This window comes from Hyaena hyaena, unplaced genomic scaffold, assembly GCF_003009895.1.
Source record: "Hyaena hyaena isolate Hyena2069 unplaced genomic scaffold, ASM300989v1 scaffold_96, whole genome shotgun sequence".
Classification (NCBI taxonomy): domain Eukaryota; kingdom Metazoa; phylum Chordata; class Mammalia; order Carnivora; family Hyaenidae; genus Hyaena; species Hyaena hyaena.
Window position 1 is genome coordinate 3,164,356 of NW_024080729.1, and position 22,701 is coordinate 3,187,056.

Sequence of the window (22,701 nt, forward strand, 5' to 3'; positions counted from 1 at the left end):
CCTGAAATTCAATCACTGGTGTTCTTTTAAGAACGGGCGAGGCCAGACACATGCGGAGGGCAGTGGGCCACGGGGAGACAGAGGCAGAGGTGTAACCGCAAGCCCAGGAACACCAGCGATTCCAGGAGCCGCCAGAAGCTAAAGAGAAGCGAGGGAGGATTCTGCTCTGCAAATCTTTGGGGCCACACGGCCCTTCCGACACCTTGATTTCAGACTTCCCGCCTTTAGAGCTGTGAGGGCATAAAGTCCCGCTGTCTTAAGCCCTCTGGTTTGCGGGGATTTGTCACAGCAGCCTTAGCGAACAGATGAGGCATCACTGCCCAGACCCCTGCCCACCCCTCAGCCAGAAGGAAGGAGCCCGCACACAGGCGATTCTCCAGATTGGCATTTTAATGTGGCCGGTTGTGACCGGGGCGGTTTTCTCCCAACCAACACCCCTGAATACTGCGTGTACGAGGCCCGTTTCTTGCACAAGGACGAGGGCCCCGTGTCCTCCGCCTGGAAGGCTACAATCCAAGAACTGTAACTACAGTCATGACAAACAGATACTGGTCCCAAGGGCAGTATCTGGCGGGCAGTGCCGCGTGGCGGTCCTGGGCTCAGCCAAGGGTCAGGCCAGGCTCTCACTGCAGCTTCATGCCGCTCCGGCGCCGTGAGTCCTTCCGGGCGATGGGGCTGAAGCTCACAATCTCCTTGTAGATGTGCTCTGGGAAACACAGGGTGGCTCGAGGTGTGTGAGGGGGGGTGGTGCTGAAAGCCAAAGAGAGCCCCCTCCCCGGATGGACGGCGGAGCGGAAGTCAGCTCAGGGGTAAGGAGTGCGCACAGGAGGCAGTGCGTGCTCAGAGCGAAGGACGCAGGGGTAGTGCTCCAGGAGGGCGGTGGGGCCGGCAGAGGCCGCGCGCGGACACGGCGGAGGCAAAGCAGAGAGAGGCTGTAGGCAGAGAGAGGAGAGAGACGATGGAAGCCGAGACCCCCCCGCTCTTACGCTTCCATTCGTCCACCGTGAGCTTCTCGTGTTCTAAGGAATCATCAAATGGCTGCGGGGCCTCTGTCTCCTCCTCTGGGTCTCGGAAGGGTTCAAAGAAGGGGTGGGCGAGGGCCTGCGAGGCCGTCAGACGCTTGTCCACATCCAGCTCCAGCATCTTCTCTAGCAGGTCTGTGGCTGCAGCGACAGATCACTCACCTCAGAGCCCAGGCCTGGGAGAGCCACCCTCGGGGAAGGAGGGCAGCAGCCCTTGGAAGGCAGGGCCGGTGACTCACCCTGGGGGCTGGCCCGCGGGAAGAGCTGCGAGAAATCCTTCTTGGGGCTCTGTGGCAGCGACTGGATGTAGGATTTGGCCTGGAAGACAGAGAAGCACTGAGTGATCCCCATGTGTCAGCCCTTCAGGGCTCGGGCCGTGGGGGTACAGGGCAGGGGGGCTCCAGAAAAGCCCCAGAACGGGGCTGAAGGTTCAGGTCAAAGTCCAAAGTGGGATGAAGGCAAGAGCACCTGCCAGGGCACAAAGGAGGGAATGGGTGAGCCCTGGTTAGCCAAGTGCACGGCCAAGGCCAGTCCAGACCCATTTGCCACTCACTGCTTTGTCGTTCAGCTTCTGCACAAATTCTGCACCCGGCACCCCGGTCACTTTCAGGATCTGGGACAGCTGGTCCAGGTCTTGGCAGTGGGTTAAGGCTCAGCCTCACTCTCTGCAGGCAGATCTGAGGCCGCCCTTCCCACCGCCCTTCCGTCACTGTCCCCCAGGCTCGACGGCAACCATCCAGGCTCCAGATGCACTCTCCAGAGGGGACGCAGGCCTCTGGAAGCTTCCCACCCACCGGGCTGGGCTAAGAGTGCTTCACCACAAATGCCCCTGGATCCTCTGCCTTCCCAGCTCCCATTCCGCTCAGCCACCTTCATCCGTTTCTTCAACACCATCCTCCACCCCTCTCCCCACACACTGAGTTCGGCAGTGCGAGCCCCACATAGTCTCAACACCTGCCCAGCACACACAGGCGCTCCATTAGCGTGTGGTGCCAAAACGTGATGTATTTTCTACCTGGTGCCGGAACAACAGGTGGCACTTCTCATCAATTCCCTTACCTGCATTTAAAAATTATTGTAGAGTGGGGGTCGCCTGGGTGGCTCAGTGAGTTAGGCATCTCTTTTTTTTTTAATGTGTTTTTTCTTAATTTATGTTTGAGAGACAGAGACAGCGTGAGCAGGGGAGGGGCAGAGAGAGAGAGAGAGAGAGAGACAGAATCCAAAGACAGGCTCCACACTCTGAGCTAGCTGCCAGCACAGAGCTGGATGCAGGGCTCAAACCCATGAACCATGATGAAATCATGACCTGAACCGAAGTCAGATGGTCAACAGACTGAGCCACCCAAGCGCCCCAGACGTCTGACTCTATATCGGCTCCAGTCACGATCTCGCATGGCTCATGAGTTCAAGCCCTGCATCAGGCTCCGTGCTGTCGGCTTGGGATTCTCTCTCTCTCCCCTCCCCCACACTCGCTCTCAAAAATAAATAAGCATTAAAAATAAAACAAAGTTGCTCTAGAGTGATCATGTATCACTTTCGCATTAACAACAAAAAAGAGGTTTTTCAGTGACAAAGTGTCTGTTGCAGGACTGAACCCCTGGATGAAGGTGGGCATTTCCCGCAAAGGATACAGTCCTTCCCCTTGAACAGCGTTTTCCCAGTCAGCATCTCTGCCATGATACAGCCGACAGACCAGATGTCCACTGCAGAGGGAGGGGAGGAAGTGTCACTCGGCCCAGCTGACCAGGGCCCAGCAGTCGCTCAACCCACAGGGACCACAGTGGTCCCGGAGAAGCTTCCGGAGAAGACCCCCCAGCCCCTCCTTGGGCCGCTGGCCACTGACCGGTCTGGTTGTAGTGCATCCAGCTGAGGATCACCTCAGGGGCCCGGTACCAGCGGGTCACCACATAGCCAGTCATCTCAGCGTCCGCGTGCCGGGCCAGCCCAAAGTCCAGGATCTATGACTCGGGGACAGAGGGAGAAAGAGTTGCTGCAGACGGTCCTGGAGCAGCTTCTGGGGTCCCCGGGGGAGAAGGGCCCACCCGCCCTGACCCTGCCTGCGCCCGCTCACCTTCAGCTCACAGTCCTCGTTTACGGCCAGGTTGCCGGGCTTCAGGTCCTAGATGAGAGGAGAGAGGAAGCACTGGGCCGAGCAGCAGAGATGGGAGCTTGCCCCCCTTCCCCTCTCTGTGGGTCCGGCTCCTCATGTGTAAAATGAGGGCGGGGCCAGGTGTCCTCCTGGGCCCACCCAGCTCTAAGATACTCTGATTCTTGGAGCCTGAAACACCCTGCTCAAGGCTCGCTTGGTTTGCAGCATCCAGAGAGCTCCCCAGAACACAACATTCTTCTGAGCAGCCCTTCCCGGGCCAAGGCTGGGTCCAAAAAATCCACACGCCAGGCTCCCCTCTCCTCTCCTCCTCCCCGGCTGTGGGGGATCCTTCCACACAGAGAGAGTACAGAGAGTGGAGGGGCCTCTGAGGACCAGAGCGGAGAGAGCACTCACCCTGTGGACGACCCCAGCTGAGTGGATGTACTGTGAGAGAGAGAGAGAGCGCGCACAAATAGTGAGTGCTTCCACAATAGGTGGTTCAGGCCGGCTCCAAACTTCCTCCACCCCATCGCAGTGTGCTCTCCCAGCCCCCACATCCCGGTGTTCTCCAAACCTCAGGTCTCAACACCAAGGCGCCCCCCCCCCCCGCACCGGCCACCTTCCAGGCCCCCACGCACCTTAAGACCCTTGAGCATCTGATATACCAGGTACTGGATCTTGTCCTCACTGAACTCCATCCCCATGATCTTCTGCAGGTCCGTCTGCATGAAGGGCATCACCAGGTAGCTGCAAGGCATGAGAGCTCCTTGACAGTCCCCAGTCCCACCCAGCCTCAGGTCTGAGGTCATAGGACATGCAAAGGAGCTGGGGCAGAACAGAGCCCTTAGAGGTGGGCTCCGCGTGCGAGAATGAGCCCCACCGTAGCCAGCTGGACGTCCACATGGGCCTCCTGGCTTCTGGCCCTCGGCCTGGCCCCGGGGGCCACTGGCTGGCAGAGCTCAGGGGAAGCATTCTAGCTGGTGCGTGCTCAGGAAAACCAACTGGAGCCGTGTTCCCTCTCTTCAAAGGTGCCCTCGGCTTGCCCTTTTCCACGCCCCACAGAAAGTCACAGCTGTGACTTTAGAGACATCTGCCAGTATTTCCCTCTGCTTTGGTTCAAATATCACACCACCACCACCACCAGCCCCCGCCTCCAGAGGGTCATGCCCAGCTGGGAGAACTCCACAAACAACCAAGAATATGTGCCCTTCCAAGAAGGAAATAATAAAACACTTTCCAGGAGGGCAGAAGAAGGAAGAAGGAGTAGCTGAGCCATTGTACCCTCCTGTGGGATTGCAAAACAGGTCAAGGTCAGCAAAATAAAGCTGTTGCTCAAGGTCGTAACGGCAAAGCCCAGAACAAAATATGATTTAAAAAGGAATATTAAAGGGGCGCCTGGGTGGCTCAGTCGGTTAAGCGCCCGACTCTTGATTTTGGCTCAGGCTGTGATCTCCTGATTTGTGAGATCGAGCCCCACATTGGGTTCTGTGCTGACAGCACAGAGACTGCTTGGGATTCTCTCTCTCTCCCTCTCGGCTCCTCCCCAGCTCGCTCACTCTCTTTCAAAATAAACAAACTTAAAAACAATTTTTAAAAAGAAATATTTAAAAAAAAAAAAAAAAGGATGTGATGAAGGCCAACTCTATGAGCCTGTGATTTTCTGAGACTTTCTTCTACCTGATCATCCACCCTCCCCGATGGGGGACTCTGGTTCATGCACAGTCCCCTCCCCAGTGTTGTCTTTCACTTCTACATGGACCCTGGGTCTTTCTTCTCTGCTGATGAACTTACTGTGCTAGAACCACCTTCCCTTGACTTGGTTCTTCAAATAACCACCCTTTCTCCCTCTTTCCCTCCGCAGCCAAACTTCTAGAGTGGTCCATGCCTCTTGACCCACTGCCTTAACTTCCAATCCCTTGACAACCTGGTGTCTGCTTCCACCCCTCTGAAACTGCACAGATCGAGATCACCAACGACCCCCACCCCCACCCCATCCACACACACCTGTGGCTCCCTTTCTTCCTACTGGACCTCTTGCAAAGTCTAACACCTCCTCAAGATTCTCTGCTGATCTCTTAGTCAACAGCATTATACCACGTTCTACCCTAGCCCTGACCTTCCTGAGCTCCAGACGTGTTTGCAATTGTTGACTAAACGCCTGAACATTCACAGGCTCCTCAAAAGTGGTGTCCAAAATGGAGTTCCTTCTTTCTCCCGAGGTCGGTTCTTCTTCTACCGTGTGTGTTTCAAGCAGGAGCCTGGCCTCCTGAGCCACATCCCCCTCCCGCAGCCACTGCATCCCAACAGACGGGACCATTTGACAGGTCTCAGCTCTGCTCCTGGGCATCCCATCACCCCTGCCTTATTTAGATCAAGGTCAGGGTCTGGGACACTGCTCTCCAGGCTTTCTCTCTCCTGCCAAAGTGCACCCCAAAATCTGATCTGACCACATCACCCCAATGTTCAAATCCTGTGGACTTGAGGCCGCCTGTGGGATCAAGTCTGGACTCTCCCCTGGGCCAGACCAGCCACTGGCCTTCCCCAGCCACAGTGAACTTATCACGATCGCCCCAACACTCCAGGCTCTTTCATGCACCATGGCCTTTGTCCGTGCAGTTCCTTCTGCCCTGGGATGCCTTTCACACCTTTAAGGCAGAAAAACATCTACTCATCCTTTGAGGCAGAGTTCAAGCATTGCTTCCTCTGGGAAGCCTCCTGAGGTAGCTTGCAGTCCCCAGCACTTGACCATATATAGAGCACCAACCACACTACTGTGAATATTCATTTAGAAACTGCACCTCCACCCTTCCTGAGGGGCTGGTCCACTTTAAATTCCAAATGCTAAGCCCAGCAGCTGGCTTTATAGGAAAAAAAAAACAAACACCAAAACCCTCCATTCAGAATCACTGCATTAAATATAAAACAAAAGAATCCTAACAAAGGGCCCTTCAGCTGCATTTGAAATAGGATCAGCTTGGGGAGCTCAGTCGGTTGAGCATCTATCTGATTCTTGATTCCAGCTCAGGCATGATCCTACAATTCGTGAGTTCGAGCCCCATGTGGGGCTCTGCACGGACGGCACAGAGCCTGCTTGGTACTCTCTCTCTCCTTCTCTCTCAGCCCTTCTTCCTGCTCTTGGTCTCTCTCTCAAAAATAAATAAATAAACTTGAAAGAAAGAAAGAAAGAAAGAAAGAAAGAAAGAAAGAAAGAAAGAAAGAAAGAAAGAAAGAAAGAAAGAAGAAAGAGAGAGAGAGAGAGAGAGAGAGAGAGGGAGGGAGGGAGGGAGGGAGGGAGGGAGGGAGGGAGGAAGGAAGGAAGGAAGGAAGGAAGGAAGGGAGGAAAAAAAATCCATCTTCCCAAAGGCTCCAATGTTTTAGACCAGACACTGGTCTAAGTGCCTGACAAAGTCCTGCATTTAACACCTAAATCTTCTGGTTCTGTGTGACTCTGTCGAACCCCCCATCAGCCAGAGGCAGCCAAGCCTTATCGCTCCTCGCTCCGGGCCCAGACCCCCACCTGGGCCCCCCCAGAATGGCGGGGTAAGACCCTGTGAGGACTGCCAATGAGGTCTTGGTGGTGTTCAAGCGGGTGATAAATGAAGCAGATAAGCAGACTGTTCTGAGTCAGACAAGCGCCCCGCAGAGCCCCTCCCAACCCTTCCGGCCTGCCTTTCTCTCCACCCTTGGCTGAAAGACTCTCTAGAAAGAATCACGCATCAGTGGACAGCCCAAAGAGACTAGCAGGGCGGGAAGCCCCCCACCCAGAAGAGAGAAGTCTGGACTCTCCCCCCAGCCTGCTCCCGAGGGGCAAATAAGGCCTGCAGACGCCCCGGAACCCAGTGCGGCCCGACTCACAAGTCATGGAAGCCACGCAGGGAGGAGGCTGGGGTGAAGACATCCAGGAGGCCGATGACCTGGGGAGAAGGTTGCCAGTGAGGCTGGGCAGCGGCCACAGCCCTCTCTCCCCACTCCCCTGGGCCCTCAGCCACGCGTGTGACCACCAGCCCTTCTCTAACACACCATCTCCAGCAGGAGGCAGTGAAAGGGCAGAAGCAGTAAACCGGGCAGAAAAGGAATCCAGGGGCGACCTCGCCCTCCCTCACGGGGGTCCTGGGGAGGGGCTTGCTGAAGAGGAATGGGGCTTAACATGTGCCCAGTGTTTTTGAAATCATGATTTTAAATGTTCGCCCTCTGAGCTAGGTATCCTGGAGCAAAGTTTGTGGGGCCCAGAGCTGGGTGGCTAGTTTTCCCAGCTGTTTCCTGGCAGACAAGATGCTCTCATGGTTCTGCACTGAGGCCCCAGAGCCAGGCTGCCTAGGTTCAAATCCCAGCACCGACTAACCAACCACATAACCTCTCAGTCTTTCCGTGCCTCAGTCTCCTCTTCTGTACATGGGACTAATAGCACTTAACTCACGTAATATTGTGAGGATTAACAAATTAGTCTCTGCAAAGCTCTGAGAAAAGCACTTAGCACCTAGTAAGTGCTCAGGGATCTACGGCTATTGTTATTATCAGGGCCGCTGTGGAAGCTACATTAACCAGGAGTGGGGGGGGGGGGGAGGCACACCACGGGCTCTGAGATCTAGAACAAATCACAAGCTCCTCTGTGCCCATTTCCTCATAACAGTGAAACAGCATGTCTGCACCTTGCAAAGCTCATTTTGCTCCACTGCCAAAACTATCCTTTTCACCCTTCCTGGGAAGTAGGCGGGGCAGGACCTGGCACCTCGTTTCAATGAGGTGAGGAACAGGAGTGGGAGGGGCGGGGAGGCGAGTCCCCTTCTCCTGGCCCTGTGCTGAGCTCTCTGCACCCTGTCAGGCCAGCACCCCCACACCCGGAGGGACCACCCCCTCCCCTTCTCCGGAGCAGACCCCAGGCCCCAGCCTACATTCTCGTGCTGCATGTGTTTCAGCAGCCGCAGCTCCCGGTAGGCTCGCTTGGCAAAGATCTCCGACTGGAAGGGCCGGCTCAGTTTCTTGATGGCCACCTTCTCCCCTGACCGCTTGTCGATGGCGGAGCTGTAGGGCACAGGAAGGTGCGCGGGCTGTGACTTTCCTGCCCAGTAGCCTCCGCTCCGCATCCTGGGTGGAATCTCCCAGGCCACTCTGGGGCGGGGGGGGGGGGGGGTCCAGGCCATCTCCCACCCCATCCCTCCTGGCCAGGGGGCGAGGCTGGGAGGCAAGGAGCCCACCACTCCGGACTCCTGGGAGCAGCCTCAGGCGCAGTGACAGGTCGGGGGTGGCAGAGGGGACGGGCAGTAACCGAGAGGGGCGCACCGCACTGGGCAGACAAGCTGATGCCAAAAGGATCCAGAACCCGGAGGGAAGCTCACTCTTGGCAACTGGGCAAGTCACGTCTCCCTCTTTGGGCCTCCATGTACCCACTTGTTACAACAGGGATTCGCCTGGATGAACACTGGGGTCCCCCGTAAGATTCAAGTCCCGGAGAACCAGACCCAGTCCTAACTCAACCCACAGAGACCCCACAAAGTGACAAAATGACAAAAGTGAGATGGCGCCCGTAGTGGGTAGTGGCCGCAGGCCAGCCTCTGCCACAGCCTGAGGCTTCTTGCTCGTGCTCCGCTGCCCTGTCGCCCCCTCCCAGCTCCAAGCGCTCGGCCCAGGAAGAGCCCCCGCGAGGGTCTGCCAAGCCCGCAGGACTCTGAGCCTTGGGGTCCTCGCTCAAGGCGGTGGGCGAGCGGCCCCGACGGTCCAGAGGCGGAGGGGACCCCCAAGGCGGGTCTGGGAAGTGGGGCGCTGGCCCCGCCCGGCTTGTCGGGAGGCTGCACCTGCGTCTCAGTGCCTAGGCGCGCGCCGTCCCGCCGGCCGGACGCCCCCCGCGCCCCCCAGCGGCGCGCGGGCCCGGGGGTCTCACCACACGGCGCCATAGGCCCCGCTGCCTACGTGCGTCGGCGACACGTAGGTCTTGGGCAGCTCCCAGGCGGTCTTGTTGACGTCCTGCTTGTAGAAGCCCTTTTTCCGGGTGAAGCTCATCCCGGGCACCCAATCTCGGTGGCCCCAGCGCGGCGCCTGCGTTCGCGGCCCGCCGGGCTCCCAGCACCCGGCCCCGCCTGCCCCGCCGCCCGCTCCTCCCCCGCGCGAGGGCGGGGTCCCGGCGCGTCCCACCTGCCGGCTCGCCCAGGTGCGCGGGGCGTGGCCACGCCCGGGCCTGCCCGACGGCCCCGGCCGAGCGCGGACGCTGCGGGAGACCGAGCCGGGCGGCGGGTGCGCAGCCCTGCAGGGGCGGGGGAGGGGGGAAGCCGGGGCCGCGCCGGGTGGTCCGCAGAGCCTCCCGCGCGGGACGGAGCCCTCCTAGGGCCTTCCAACCCCGGGGCCTCGGCAGAAGATCGGCCTGGGAATGGGCTACACACTTTTGGAAAACCACAGCCAAACCGCACAACTTTCTGATTATGGAAAGTTTCGAAAACGCACGTACGTAGAAGAGCCCAGTGCCTCTCCCATTTGAATGTGCTCGCGAATCCCCTGGGAATTTTATTTTACTAGAATACAGTTTCTGATTCAGTTGATCTGGGGTGGAGCCAAGATTCTGCATTTCTAACCCGCTCCCAGGCTCTGAGGCTCTCTGGACGACACTTGGAGGTTCTAGTGAACCTGAACGACCACAATCCTTCAGCTTCAACAGTTATTTCAACCCTTAGCCAATTTTTGTTTTCCATCATTTTGAAGCAAAACTAGGCATTATATAATTTCATCCATAAATATTTTTGTATCTCTAAAAGAACTACTTTTTTAATGTTTATTTATTTATTTATTTATTTATTTTTAGTTTATTGTCAAGTTGGTTCCCACATAACACCCAGTGCTCATCCCCACAAGTGCCCTCCTCCATGCCCATCACCCCCCTTCCCCTCCCCCATACCCATCAGTTCTCAGTTTGTTCTCAACATTCAAGAGTCTCTCATGGTTTGCCTCCCTCCCTCTCCCCATCCTTCCCCCCTTTTCTCCCCCACGGTCCTCCGTTAAGTTCCTCCTAATCCTCGTATACGTGCAAACATATGGTAGCTGTCCTTCTCTGCCTGACTTATTTCACTCAGTGTAACACCCTCAAGGTCCATCCATGTTGCTACACATGGCCAGATTTCATAATGTTTATTTACTTTTGAGAAAGAGAGAGGTAGAGTGGGGGTGGGGGGGAGGCGCAGAGAGAGAGGGAGACACAGAATCCCAAGCAGGCTCCAGGCACTGAACTGTCAGCCCAGAGCCTGAGGGCTGGCTAGAACCCACCAACACTGAAGAGGTCATGACCTGAGCTGAAGTCGGATGCTTAATTGTCTGAATCACCCAGGCGCCCCTACAAGATAAGGACCACTCTTAAAACATAACCACAGTATCATTTTCACACTTAAAATTAACAACAGAAATTCTATAGCATCAACTATCCAGTCTAGGCTCAAATTTCCAGTTTGGACAGGTTTTTACTGGTTTCCTAATGCCCCATAGGGCAATGATAAGCCAGGGCCTTCTGCCATCTGCGTCTGGTGGCTCTTGCAGCCTGAAGAAGATTCTGTGCTCGAATTAAAGCACAGAGATCTCCCAGAAAGGAGGGAGGGGCCGAGAATAACCACAAGAGGTCCTCGCGCCAGACTTATCTGACGCAGCCCTGGCCCGGGGAGGGGGTGGGGACGGCTCCCTTCACGTTGCCAATGGGAGAGAGGGTGTCTGGGAGAAGCAAAGGAACCTGCTTGTGGCCTACAGCAAGCTGGCAGTCCTCACTAGGGAGGCCGCAGGCCCCAAAGCCTGTGCCACAGTCCGTCCCACAGGGGTCGTGCAAGTCATGCGGCGTCAAGCACCATCTGGAAGACCATTGTGGGGTGGGGACGGTGCAGGGATCCCACAGAAATGCCCGCCAGGCATTGCAGTCACCGAACCTGTCTTACTCATATCTGGCACACAGTAGAAGATCAAAAACCATAGTGAGAATGAAATGGAATGGAAAAATCAGCCCATTCGAAGTGAAAAGGCAGTTACTGAACACTTGTGTTTGCCATGTGCCAGTCATTATCCTAAGTGTTTTACACAGACAACTCCCTCAATCCTGGTAAGAGCTTCTGTGAGTCAATACGATGATTGTCCTCATTTGAGAGACGAGGAAGCTGCGGTGCAGAGAGGTTAAGTAACTCGCTGAAGGTTGCACAGCTGGTAAGGGGCAGAGCTAGGTCAAAGAAGTGAGCGTAGGGGTGCCTGGTTAAGTGTCCCATTCTCGATTTCTGGCCGGGCCATGATCTCCCGAGTCCGTGAGTTCAGGCCCCACATCAGGCTCTGTGCTGACAGAGCAGAGCCTGCTTGGGATTCTTCCTCTCTCGGCCCCTCCCTGGCTTGACACTTCGATGAGAGACTCTGTCTGTCTCTCAGAATAAATAAATAAAAATCTAAAAAAGAAATGAGGTGAGCATAGCCTGGTTCTAGAGGCTTTGTTCTCAGCTCCAAGTCTAGGTAGTGTTTCTGGGCTGAGAGGCCTTGCTTCTTAAAGGAAATGGTCTGCATTCCAGATCACCCTTCCCTCGCATCATGAGGACGTGGCTGTGATCAAACCAGGTCTTCCTCCGCACATCCTGTGCTAGTGCATCTGGCATGTTCCCCACCCTCTCCCCTGCCCCACCCTCTGCTCCGGCCCTGAGACCCTGTGGGAGGAAGAGGGAAGGGGCCTTGGGCCTGGAGGGCTGCCAAGCTGGGGGTGCCAGGAGAAGGGACCGTGCCTCTAAAGCTGGGGGGACGTCCTGGAAGCCCGAGGTCAGGACTGGGTGCAGGCAAGACAGAACCGTTCCGGGGCACCTAGGTTTCCTTCTGGGTCGCGGGGCCCATTCCCCAGGGGAAGGACAAGGCTTCTGCCTCTCTGCTGTGTGTGTTGAGAACCCGAGCACAGCAGAGGTGAGCCCAGAGAGGTGGGGAACGCTTGGGAAGCCCACTCAGGCTCTGGCTCTGGGTGTCTCTGAAACCTTGGTCAGGAAGTGACTCAGGCCTCAGCCTGATGACACCGACCCCCGCCCCCTCGGGCCCCAGCTGGGCCTGTGTTTATTCAGCAGCCAGGACAGGCCTCGGAGAGAAACGCCTTGGAGGGTCCCATCTGGGAAGTCCCACGTGGGTGAGCCAGCACCGGGGGTCACTGAGGACGCCCTGGGTGCTCCCCTCCTGTGGCCACAGGCTTCTCTTCTCTGTCAGCCCCAACAGCCCTCTGCTCTCCTCCTCCCAGATGCTGGCCCCGTGTTGTCATGTTGGTTTCTGCCCTCTCGAGGCCGAGGCCAGGGGGTTAGGCAAACAACTGTGGAACGAGACCCACTGTGTGGCCCCGGGCAGAGCCGCCGCCCCCTGTCTGGGTCTCGGTGCCCTCCTTGTAAAGTGGAAGTGATAGGAAAGCATGGCAGATACATCCAGAAGGGTCCTGGGAGTGTATCATCCCACATGCGGTACAGCAGCAGCCGCACCAGGTGGGGACTGTCTGTGCCTCCAGCTGCAGATCCTTCGAAACCCACCTGGCAGTGAACAAGCTGGAGCCATTGCTCCTTACAGCAAGGAACAGCCACCAGGGGAACCACGGGGCATCTTGGTAACGGGGGGCTGGGAAAGGCTTGTGATAACGTTCGGGTTTGTGTTAGGTGATCTTTGGAAGGTTTGAGGCAGCAGGACTTTGATCTGGATTAGATGCTGTCGGGAAGCGGAGGTGACTTTGTGATCGGGGATCTTAGATCTCACCGAGGAGGGTCAACTAGAAAGAAGAGAGAACTTGCACAGGGCCAGGCAGCTCCCAGATGTCACGGCTGCCTTGCTTTGTCCAAATGCTATCGGTCCCCCTAGGAATAGATGGAGAGACCGAGGCACCTCTGGGCCAGAGTCCCACACGACCAAGAAGGTGGTGGATGTGGACTTGAACTCTCTATAGTTGAGAATCTGTTTCTTGGTCCCTGCCCCCCTCCCCCTTCTGTTTAACCCAGCCCAAGGACTCAATCGCCCATCCATTCAGTGTCTGTTGCATGCCTGGTGCTGATCCAGGTGCTGGGTATATAGCTGAAAAGTGACAGACAAAGATCCCCCTGTGGCGTGGAGCCAACATTCTAGCTCCTGAGCCAGGCACATCTCTGGCCATTGAAACTTTTCTACTGTGTTCCCCCATCCGGCCTTGCCCCCAGCCATGCCCTTCGCTCATGCCAGCTGGAGTCCCTGAGGGCAGGGGACACCGGCTCACAACACCTGTGGGCAGCTCGCTGGCCCCATCTGGGTACTGGGCCATCTTCCCCAGCACCTCTTCCTCTTCTAGGGGGCCGGGGCTGCTCCACAGACTCGGGGCCGGAGCAGAACATCCATCTCAAGAACCCGACATCGGCGCCCCCTTCTCACAGGTGCCCCTGCACTGAACGAGCCTTTCTCTCTCTGACACCTTCACTCCGACATGGTCCCTTCCCTGCCCTCTGTTTTAGCACCCTCTGGTGGAGGACAGCGCTGGGGACAGCTCTGCTGGAGTGGCACCTCCCAGCTGGCCTTCTTGCTACCCAGAAGGTGAACTTCCCCTCCTTACGCCATACGCCTCCCCCACTCGACCCCAACGCTTGCCTCTCTTTATCCAGCCTGCACCCTTGACCCAGTCCTGTGAAGATGTGGCCTGGGGCCAGCCTGGTGAGACGCTTCAGGGATGCCGAGGACTCTTCTCCCGTTTGGTCTCGCAGTGTCCTCCGTGGCATTCATCGTAATCTTTATTAGGCTGCACGGTCCTCTGTGAAACGTCTGCCTCCGGCACTGGACAAGTGAGTCTGTAGGTCGGCGGCATCTCGGGACCGGGCTCCGCAGCGAGTGCTCAGTAAACACCTAGTGAATGAATGAACCAAAGATTTCCGTCTCTTGTGGGTTCAAGAGGCAACGACTGGCATGTGGCGTGAAGACCCGAAAGGTGGAAGCGAGGAAGCAATGGTAGGGGGACCATGCTTGAGATAGGGTCCCCCGTGAGGTGCCTGGAATGTGTGGTCTCTGTTGGGCTGGACGCGATCTATCCTGAAGGGTTTTTGGCTCTGTGCTGCTCATATCACTGCTCCCTGAGGCAAGGCCTAGGGGCTTCATGCTCACGTGGCCCTCCAGCTCCTACGTGCGGTGGTCAAAGGCTTTTGATTAAGAACCAGCGGACACAACTTTGGGGACCTCGTTTCTTCCCAACAATCTGCACCAAACTTCCGTTGCAAACCAGTCCCCCCAACCCCTACGCTCTTCACTGCTCCCACTGACTCTGTAGGTAAGTCAGACCCTCTACCCTTTGCAATTGCCCTTCCTTCCTGACCTTGAAAGCTCAGCTCTACACTCCCCTCTTAAAGGAGGTGTTCCAGATTGAACTCTAGACCTGCTTACCTCCGTACCCCACTATACACCCCTCCTAGCCCATGACCCTGGCGTCCCCGCACCACACACGCCCAGGCTTTGCGATGACTGCAGTGTCTTTGGGTATCCTCCTGGGAGCCAGAAGAGGGTCGACAAGGACCAGGAGGCAGAGCTGGATTTGAATCTGGGACCGACACTTACAGGCTGTTTGCCCTCCAGCGGATGAATGCGTGTCTCTGAGCTTCCTCATCAGGAAGATGGGAGAGCAACACCCACTTAGCCAGGATGAGGAGGAGGATTTAATGAGACTCTGGGTGCCTGTTTGGCCCCTCCCATCCTTCAGGACTGCTCATATGTCACCTCCTCTGAGTGTCCTCGTTGACCCCGTTGCAAGCCGTGCCCCACCTGCTTTCCTGGCCTCATTTTCCTTTAAGATCTTCTATAGCTTTCGATTCACTTGTCTATCACCTGTCGGCTTCCCCTAGGACACGGGGTCTACGGGAATAGGGGTTCTGATGATTTTGCTCATTGCTGAATCCCAAGTTCTTAGACTAGTACCTGGCATATGGTCACTGAATGGCAGGTGTGGAGTGGGGGCTTTCAACACAAGCTGTTATGATAACTGTGCAACTCTGTCTTCTTTGTTTGCAACTAACAGGTCGGTCGAACTCACCGTCGTGCCTGGGGCAGTCCCCGCTCGATGACCCGCCAAACTGCGGTAACGGGGTCACCGTCCTGCCTGGGTGCCTGTGTGCCCTGCTTTAGGCAGAGGAGGCTGTGTACCCGGGAGGCCATCTCAACAACCTGGCCTTCCAGGGCAGAGGCCACTGGGTCCACCCGCTCCACCCCTCCTCTGTAAACATCCAACGCCAGGGCACGTGAGTCATCCCCAGGAGACCCACAACCCGTGTCCGGGTCAGAGAGAGCCAGGTAAGGCTAGTAGGACTATTCGCCATGGCAGAAGTCTGGGCTCTGGTCCCAGTGCTGCCTCTCTGGGTACTTTAGTTTTCTAGTTTATACACTTAACGAATAACGATGGAGTACTAATTACTTGCCAAAAATTTCTCCAAGAGCTTTAGCCACACGTAACTCATGTAATCCCCTTAAGGACCTTATGAGATGTGTGAATAATACGCTCCATTTTATATATGAAAAACATGAGGCACAGAGAGGCAAAGTGACTCTCCCAAGGTCACACAGCTAGTAAGGAGCAGAGCCCTTCTCCCTCTCTAATCCCTGAATCTCCCTATTTCTAGAAGGAAATGGCCAGTGGTGTGCTAGAAGACTGGCATGGAGGGGGCAAGGGAGGGGGAGCCCCAATGCAGAGCGCTTACTGATTTGTGGTGTAAATACTTCCAACCACGGCCAAATTCAAGCTACCAGCTTGATGTCGCTGAACATGGGAGTCGAGAAGAGGTGCATAACGTCTGCTGTCGAGAGCCACAACCAGCAGGCCCCAGGGCTGTCAACCCGTGCGGAGATGCGGCATCAAGGATAGGTGGGGTACTCGGCACAAACCACCGGCTGGTCCGCTGGGCCCTGGGACCATGCCACTCTGTGCCTCCTAGGCCCTCCGGGGACCTCCCCACCCTACTTCGGTGAGGCCGCCCTCCCTCACCCAGGGCAGGATCTGGCTTTTGTCGCCGGCAGTGTGTACAGCCTGGCAGGCCACCCAGCACAGGTGTGACTGGCAGCCCAGCTGTGATTGGCCTTTCTGGCCAGAGCAGCCTTTCCTCCTCGACATTCCCCACCCCTGGTAGCTCCCTTTTGCCTTAAACTTAAAAGTCCTTAGCCTGTTGGACAAAGCTCACTCTCATCCGGGCCTTGCCTTTCTTGCTAATGGGATCATCCACGGCATCGGTGCACAGATGACCTCCAGCCCAATACCTCATAGACACGCCTTACTCCTCCCTGGCACCACACCTCTGCCTGAGCTGTTGTCTTTCTGGAATGCCAATCCTCTGCCTTTCCAAGGATGGGGAGGACCCTCATGCCTCAAGAGCTGGCTCAGTAGCACTTCCTGGGGCTGGCTTTGCCAGATGGCTCCTAGCCAAGTGCGTTCTCCCTCCTCTGACTCCTGAAGGACACAGTGGGCCCTTAGACTTGAACTGTTAACATTCAAACAAAACTAAACTGACTGTCTTGAGGCTATGTGTGTCTCATTTCTCTCTGTCCTCCGAACCTACTTAGCCATGTGTCGTAAAGCCGTCATCCGTTCACCCGAATTTTACTGAGCACCTATCAGGACCTTGAAGATCCACGGACAAATGTCACAGCCTCTGTCCTTCAGAAACTCATCCTCTCCTGAAGGAGGCAGAGCAGAACAGGAAATGAGAACATGCTGTCACCTGCAGGTGGGAATGTAAATTGGTTTGAGCCTTTAAGAGACCCGTGGAACAATGTTATCAAGATGGGAGAAATGCGCCCCTCCTTTATCCTGAGAATTCCACAGCTATCAACTTAGTCCACATAAAACAGACAAGGGCCACATCCTTATCACTGGTGTTTATCATCTATATCAATAAAGAGACCTTTCCAGCATCACGAGAGAAAAGGAAAAGGAAGGGGGGAAAAATGCCTGGACGGATTGTTCCAGATTTACAGAGTGGGTGTGCATTATTCCCATATGTGATTTTTTACTTGTGCTATATATGTGTCTGTAAAAATATCAAACTGGATCATGCTGCAACTTCCTTCTTCACTCAAGGCTGGTGGAGAGGTCTGCCCATGTTGATTCCAATTAGCTCAAGATTTCTCAACCTCAGGGGCACCTGGGTGGCTAGTCGGTTAAGTGTCTGACTTTCGCTTAGGTCATGATCTCGCGGTTTATGGGTTCGAGCCCCGCGTCGGGCTCTGTGCTGACTGCCAGCTCAGAGCCTGGAGCCTATTTCAGAGTCTGTATCTCCCTCTCTTTCTGACCCTCCCCTGCTCATGCTGTCTCTCTCTCTCTCTCCTAGAAATAAATTAAAAAATTAAAAAAAAAAAAAAAGATTTCTCAGCCTCAGACCAGCGACTCTTGGGGCCTGGTCATTCTTTTGGTTGAGGGGGGCACCCCGTCCAGCACATCACAGCAGCAGCCCTGGCCTCTACCCACTAGACGCCAGCAGCTCACCCCTCACCCCCGAATTGTGATAACCAGAAAGGCCTCCGAACACTGCCACATGTCCCTGGGACATAGACAAAACTTTCAAGAGGGGGCAGAGAGTCCTTCGAGTACATTCCTTCGCTGCTGTGTAGGATTTTGTGTAGGAACACACTCCTGCTTATTTTCCTGTTCTCCTATTGATGGACTTTGAGGTTTGCTCCAGATTTTTTTCTTTTCTTTTTAAAAGATTTTTTATTTTTAAGCAATCTCTACACCCAACGTGGGTCTCGAACTCAGAACCCTGAGATCAAGAGTCACACGCTCCACAGACAGAGCCAGACAGGCGCCCGCGGCTTTTTGATTTTTGTTTTTTTCAAATCATGCTGAGTGAAGAGGCCCCCGTGTTCATTTCCTTGAGCCCAGGGGGGAAGTTTCTCCAGAACGATGACCTAGAAGCAGAATGCAGTTATAAAGTAAATGCAGCCTCTGCCCTTGCTAAATCCTGCTGAACTTCTTCCAACGTGTGGAAGTTTTACTTATAGTCTCGGTGTAGTCGAATTCGTTAGCCTTTTCCCTTATGATTTCTGGGTTTTGTGACATGTGCTTCGAAAGCCCTTCTCCATTTAAATCTTTGATGTCTCTGGAAGTGAGTATAGCTAATGGAGGAAAGTAACTGTCCAGCTGTCTCTGTGCCATTTACTGACTCAGATGACTGAATATACATGCATCCATCTCCATAGAAGTTATTAAATATTTTTACAGGTTTAGAAAATCTTCTAGAAGTTAAACCATACTGTCAACAGCTGTTATTTCTGGGAAGTGGGATAACAGATGTTACCTAGGTGCATTTAAAAATTTTTTCCACGGGGGTGCCTGGGTGGCTCAGTCGGTGAAGTGACTGACTCTTGATTTCAGCTCAAGTCATGATCTCACAGTTCATGGGATTGAGCCCCACATCGGGCTCCTCGCTGATGGCATGGAGCCTGCTTGGGATTTTCTCTCCCTCTCACATTAAAAAATAAATACATAAACTTAAAAAAATTAAAAAGTTTCAACAATAAACACGTTTTGTGTCATGACAAAATAATAGTAGTTAGAAAAAGAAATGTGGTAAGTGCTTTGACCAGTAAGCTTGGTGGAAGTTACAGACACACCTGGAGGGGTCACGTGACTGGAGGCTGGGGAGAGGCTGGGTGCGCTGGGGTGTTCCCTAACTAGGGAGCAGGTGGGACTCAGCAGTGGCAGAACACCTCCAGATGGGAACGCTCCTCACCACAAGCATTTGTCAGCAGTCATTATCAGGTAGTCACTGCCTCCGTCGCTGGACAGAGCTGTGGGTGTGGGTTTTCGGTACAGGGCCCCAACCATCAGCTGTGTCATCCCTGAGCAATGGCCAGGGGGAAATGGGTCTTCGTGTAATGGCAGCGGATGATGACACAGCCGGAAACAGATGACTACACTGGCAGCCCTGCCAAGGGGAGCCAGCTAATCAGGTCAAGGACACACAGGCCTAGGACGCCCGTGAAAAAAACCCCACTGTGTCAGCTGGGTGCCAGGAAGGTGGAACAAAGGTGCACCTGGCCCAGAAATGCCCCCCAGCAATGAGCCCTCGGAAGTTCTGTTCTTGGGGTCCCAGGGGAGTGGTACAGTCATTGTTTGTGATGATCTTCTTCCCCATTAGCATGTCAACTTCGAGAAGGCACCGCTCTTTTAGCTTTTCCCATGTTCCCAATTTCTGGCGCATAGAAGTTACCCAGCAGATACTTATGAAATTGAACGAGGGGGCAAGATATAAGGACTTCCAGTTTCCCCTTCTTTTTCCCTGATGTTTTCATCTGAAGGTGGCAGATGGATGCGGAAACCATAGGAAGTATCTGGATCATGGCCATCAGCCACCTTCAATAATCTTTTGATTCTTGTTCCACTTCATTAAACTGCTGTACCTCCAACTCGAATTATACAGCAAGATGTAACCCAGAGAATCAGAGTTCCATTGTCTTAAAAGTTGTCCGTTCTTGAACTGGAAACTTCCACACAGCACCGTTTCTTAGGGCAGGTAATCTGTACATTTTTGGTATCTTTCTTTTGATGGTCTTTGCTCTTATAGACTGTTGCTTATACAAACAGGAAGCAGAGGACAAGATGATTTGCAAGAGATTCAAAGATGATAGTCATTCACTGACTCAGTCAATAAAGATCGGCTGCCTGTTGCATGTCAGACACCATGCTAGGTGATGATGGGACATAGTTGCAAACAAGATGGCCTGTGCCCTTGAGGACATACAGCCCTGAACTAACATTTACTGAGCATTGAATGTATTCCATTGAGCACTTAACGTGCCTTAACTCATTTTATCCTCACAACAACCCTTGGAGGCAGGTTCAGAAAGATGAAGTAAAGATGAAGTGCTAAAGATTGTACCACTCGGAGATAGAGGGACTGGGATTTGGACCCATGCAGACTGTTTCCAGAGCCTGTGTCCTTAACCTTTGCATGTTTTTGCTCTAGAGCCCGCGACACAAACATCAGGCCATGACAAAGCAGTGTGACAAAACACAGCTAGTGCCACCGCAGGTCAATGCAGACAAGCACAAGCGGCACGCAGGAGGGACCGCTGATCCAGGCTGGGGGGTGGCCAGGGAAGGTTTGCGGAGGGAGTGGTATGGATGGCTGGCCTGGAGGAGTGAGGAACGAGACAGGGGGTTCTACACAGAGGGCACGCCGTGCACAGAGACCAGAAGAGACAAGGCTAAAACACACAGTGGCACTGTTCCTGCAGAGCACTGCCACAGCGGGCGAGGGAGAAGTGACAGAAAGCTGAAGGAGGGCAGGGGGGCAGAGGTGGCTGCTTGCAGCCTGTACCCAGGCCCACTTCTCTGCTGAGCGCTGAACATACCTTTCCATCCCAGGTGAGCAAGAGGCAAGGGAGAGGGGGCTGGGCGATGCCCAGTGTGCCCTGAGTAAGGCGAGGCACCAAGTGCCCAGCTGTGGCAGCCGTGGACACTGGTGTCCTTTTCACTCCTTCCCTCCTTGGCCAGAAACAGCCAGCAAGTCCTTAGGGAAACCATGCAGAAGGAATACAGTTTTTTATTTTCTTTTGGAAACCAGGAGGGGCATGCCTAATGTCAATGCTGCAAAACTGTGGAGCTAAGAGTCCTTTCATGGTGATTTTTGATTTTTGATTCCAGCCTCGGCAGTCATGTGACTCAGGATGAGGATCTGAGACCTGATTTGTAGAGAAAACCCAAGTAGGGATATCAATTGCTTAGCATACGGTGGGGGTCAATAACTACTTTTTAGTAGGGAAGGAGGGGAACGAAAGAGGAGAATAAGGAAGTCAGACTTGTTCTTCCATGTGGAGGTTTTATTGCTTAAGGCTCTCCAGCCCTTGAGTCATTTCTATGTCAGCCGTTCTCAAAGGGTGAACTTTGGAAGTCGTGGAGTCATTTTTGGTTGTTGCAATGACCAGGGCTTTTTGATAGGAGGAGGCATCATGCAGAGTGAGATTCTCAACAAGGATTGCTTCCTATGACAAGATACATCCTGCTGGACATTCATGTAGGTGGAAAAACCTATTTGTGGTTATCTGACCCTAGACTGTAACTTGAACTTTATGTATAAAACACAGGCTCTTTGTTTTTTCTTTTTTGCGTATATACTTAAAATTTCCAGGATCACAACTGAGTATATAAAAACAGATTAGGGGCACCTGGGCAGCTTGGTCGGTTAAGCGTCCGACTTCGGCTCAGGTCATGATCTCACAGTTTGTGAGTTCAAGCCCCGCACTGGGCTCTGTGCTGACAGCTGAGAGGCTGGAGCCTGATTCAGATTCTATCTTCCTCTCTCCCTCTGCTCCTCCCCTGTTCACGTTGTCTCTCTCTCAAAAATAAACATTAAAAAAAATTAAAATTAAAAAAGATTCTACTTATTCATTTGAAATTTTACAAACAGTTGTTCCCCAACTTCAGAAAGTCACATGACTGATGGCAGTCCATCATAGTATTTGAGCTGCCAAGACAACCTGACACAGTGGTCACATTCAACACAATTCTGTGTTTAGGAGCAAGTACCTAACTGCTTCAGCATGTCATTTATTTATTTATTTATTTATTCATTCATTCATTCATTCATTCTTTTAAATTTAATTTTATTTTTGAGAGAGAGAAACAGAGTGCAAGCAGGGGAAGGGCAGAGAGAGAGAAGGAGACACATAATCTAAAGCAGGTTCCAGGCTCCATGCTGTTAAGTACAGAGCCCAATGCGGGGCTCAAACTCATGAGGTGCGAGATCATGACCTGAGCCTAAGTCAGATGCTTAACTGACTGAGCCCCCCAGGCGCCCCTGCTTCAGTATGTCTTTTATGTGGTTAGGCTTGAGCATTCACACATTGAAGTCTATCTTTTTTCTGTATCCATCATTTATATTAAGATCATTCTATCTGCTTTGAAATCGTGTATGTACGTTATCTATGAATTTCACTTCAGAATCATAAGAATGTTTCAAAATATTAGTTATGCAAAACCATGTTGGATCTGATAAAGAGTTGAGAGCCACTGTTCTTCACCAAGGGGCCAGGCTGAGCCTGTGATTTTACATCTTCTTTGTGGCCCCCATCAAACAGCACTCCAAAGGTGATGGTGTACCCATATTTTCCTCATTGCAAAACTGGACTTGTTACTTCCTCATTTAATCGCTTAATGACTTCTACAGAACACACATTCTCTAAACTGAACTCCTCAAGAAGGTCTGCAGTGCAACAGTGTCCCGTAGGCAACGGGTACTCCACCCACAGCCTCTGGCCTCAATAATAGGAGTTTCCCAGAAACCACCCTGGAGGTAGGCCCTAGACTATTTCGTCCACAGAGGTCTCTTCCCAGGTGGCTTCAGGGGCTCACACCGTAGCGGCGCCTGGGTGGCTCAGTCAGTTAAGCACTGGCTTTGGCTCATGTCATGATCTCGCGGTTTGTAGATTCGAGCCCCGTGTTGGGCTCTGTGCTGAAAGCTCAGAGCTTGGAGCCTGCTTCGCATTCTGTGTCTCCCTCCCCTCACCTCAAAAATAAAACATTAAAAAAAAAAAGCTCACACTGTAAGGAGGACACTCCTACCCTCACTCTAATAGAATAGCTTCAATGCCCAAAGTCAGTTCAAGTGAGATGCAAAGTAACCAGTATCTTGAGTGTCC

The 22,701-nt window shown here is 53.8% G+C and overlaps 1 protein-coding gene across 1 annotated transcript; it reads right to left on the bottom strand.

Annotated features, from left to right (window-relative positions):
* Positions 1 to 370: 370 nt before the first annotated feature.
* Positions 371 to 9,190, bottom strand: MAPK13 (mitogen-activated protein kinase 13). The gene is made up of 12 exons (XM_039235308.1): positions 8,990 to 9,190; positions 8,004 to 8,133; positions 6,967 to 7,025; positions 3,750 to 3,858; positions 3,526 to 3,555; positions 3,094 to 3,141; positions 2,866 to 2,980; positions 2,654 to 2,725; positions 1,576 to 1,655; positions 1,262 to 1,340; positions 987 to 1,163; positions 371 to 706 (listed from the first exon to the last, which is right to left on the bottom strand). Exons 1-12 carry the CDS (start codon positions 9,106 to 9,108, stop codon positions 624 to 626), a joined length of 1,101 nt encoding a protein of 366 aa, XP_039091239.1. The 5' UTR covers positions 9,109 to 9,190; the 3' UTR covers positions 371 to 623.
* Positions 9,191 to 22,701: the final 13,511 nt, after the last annotated feature.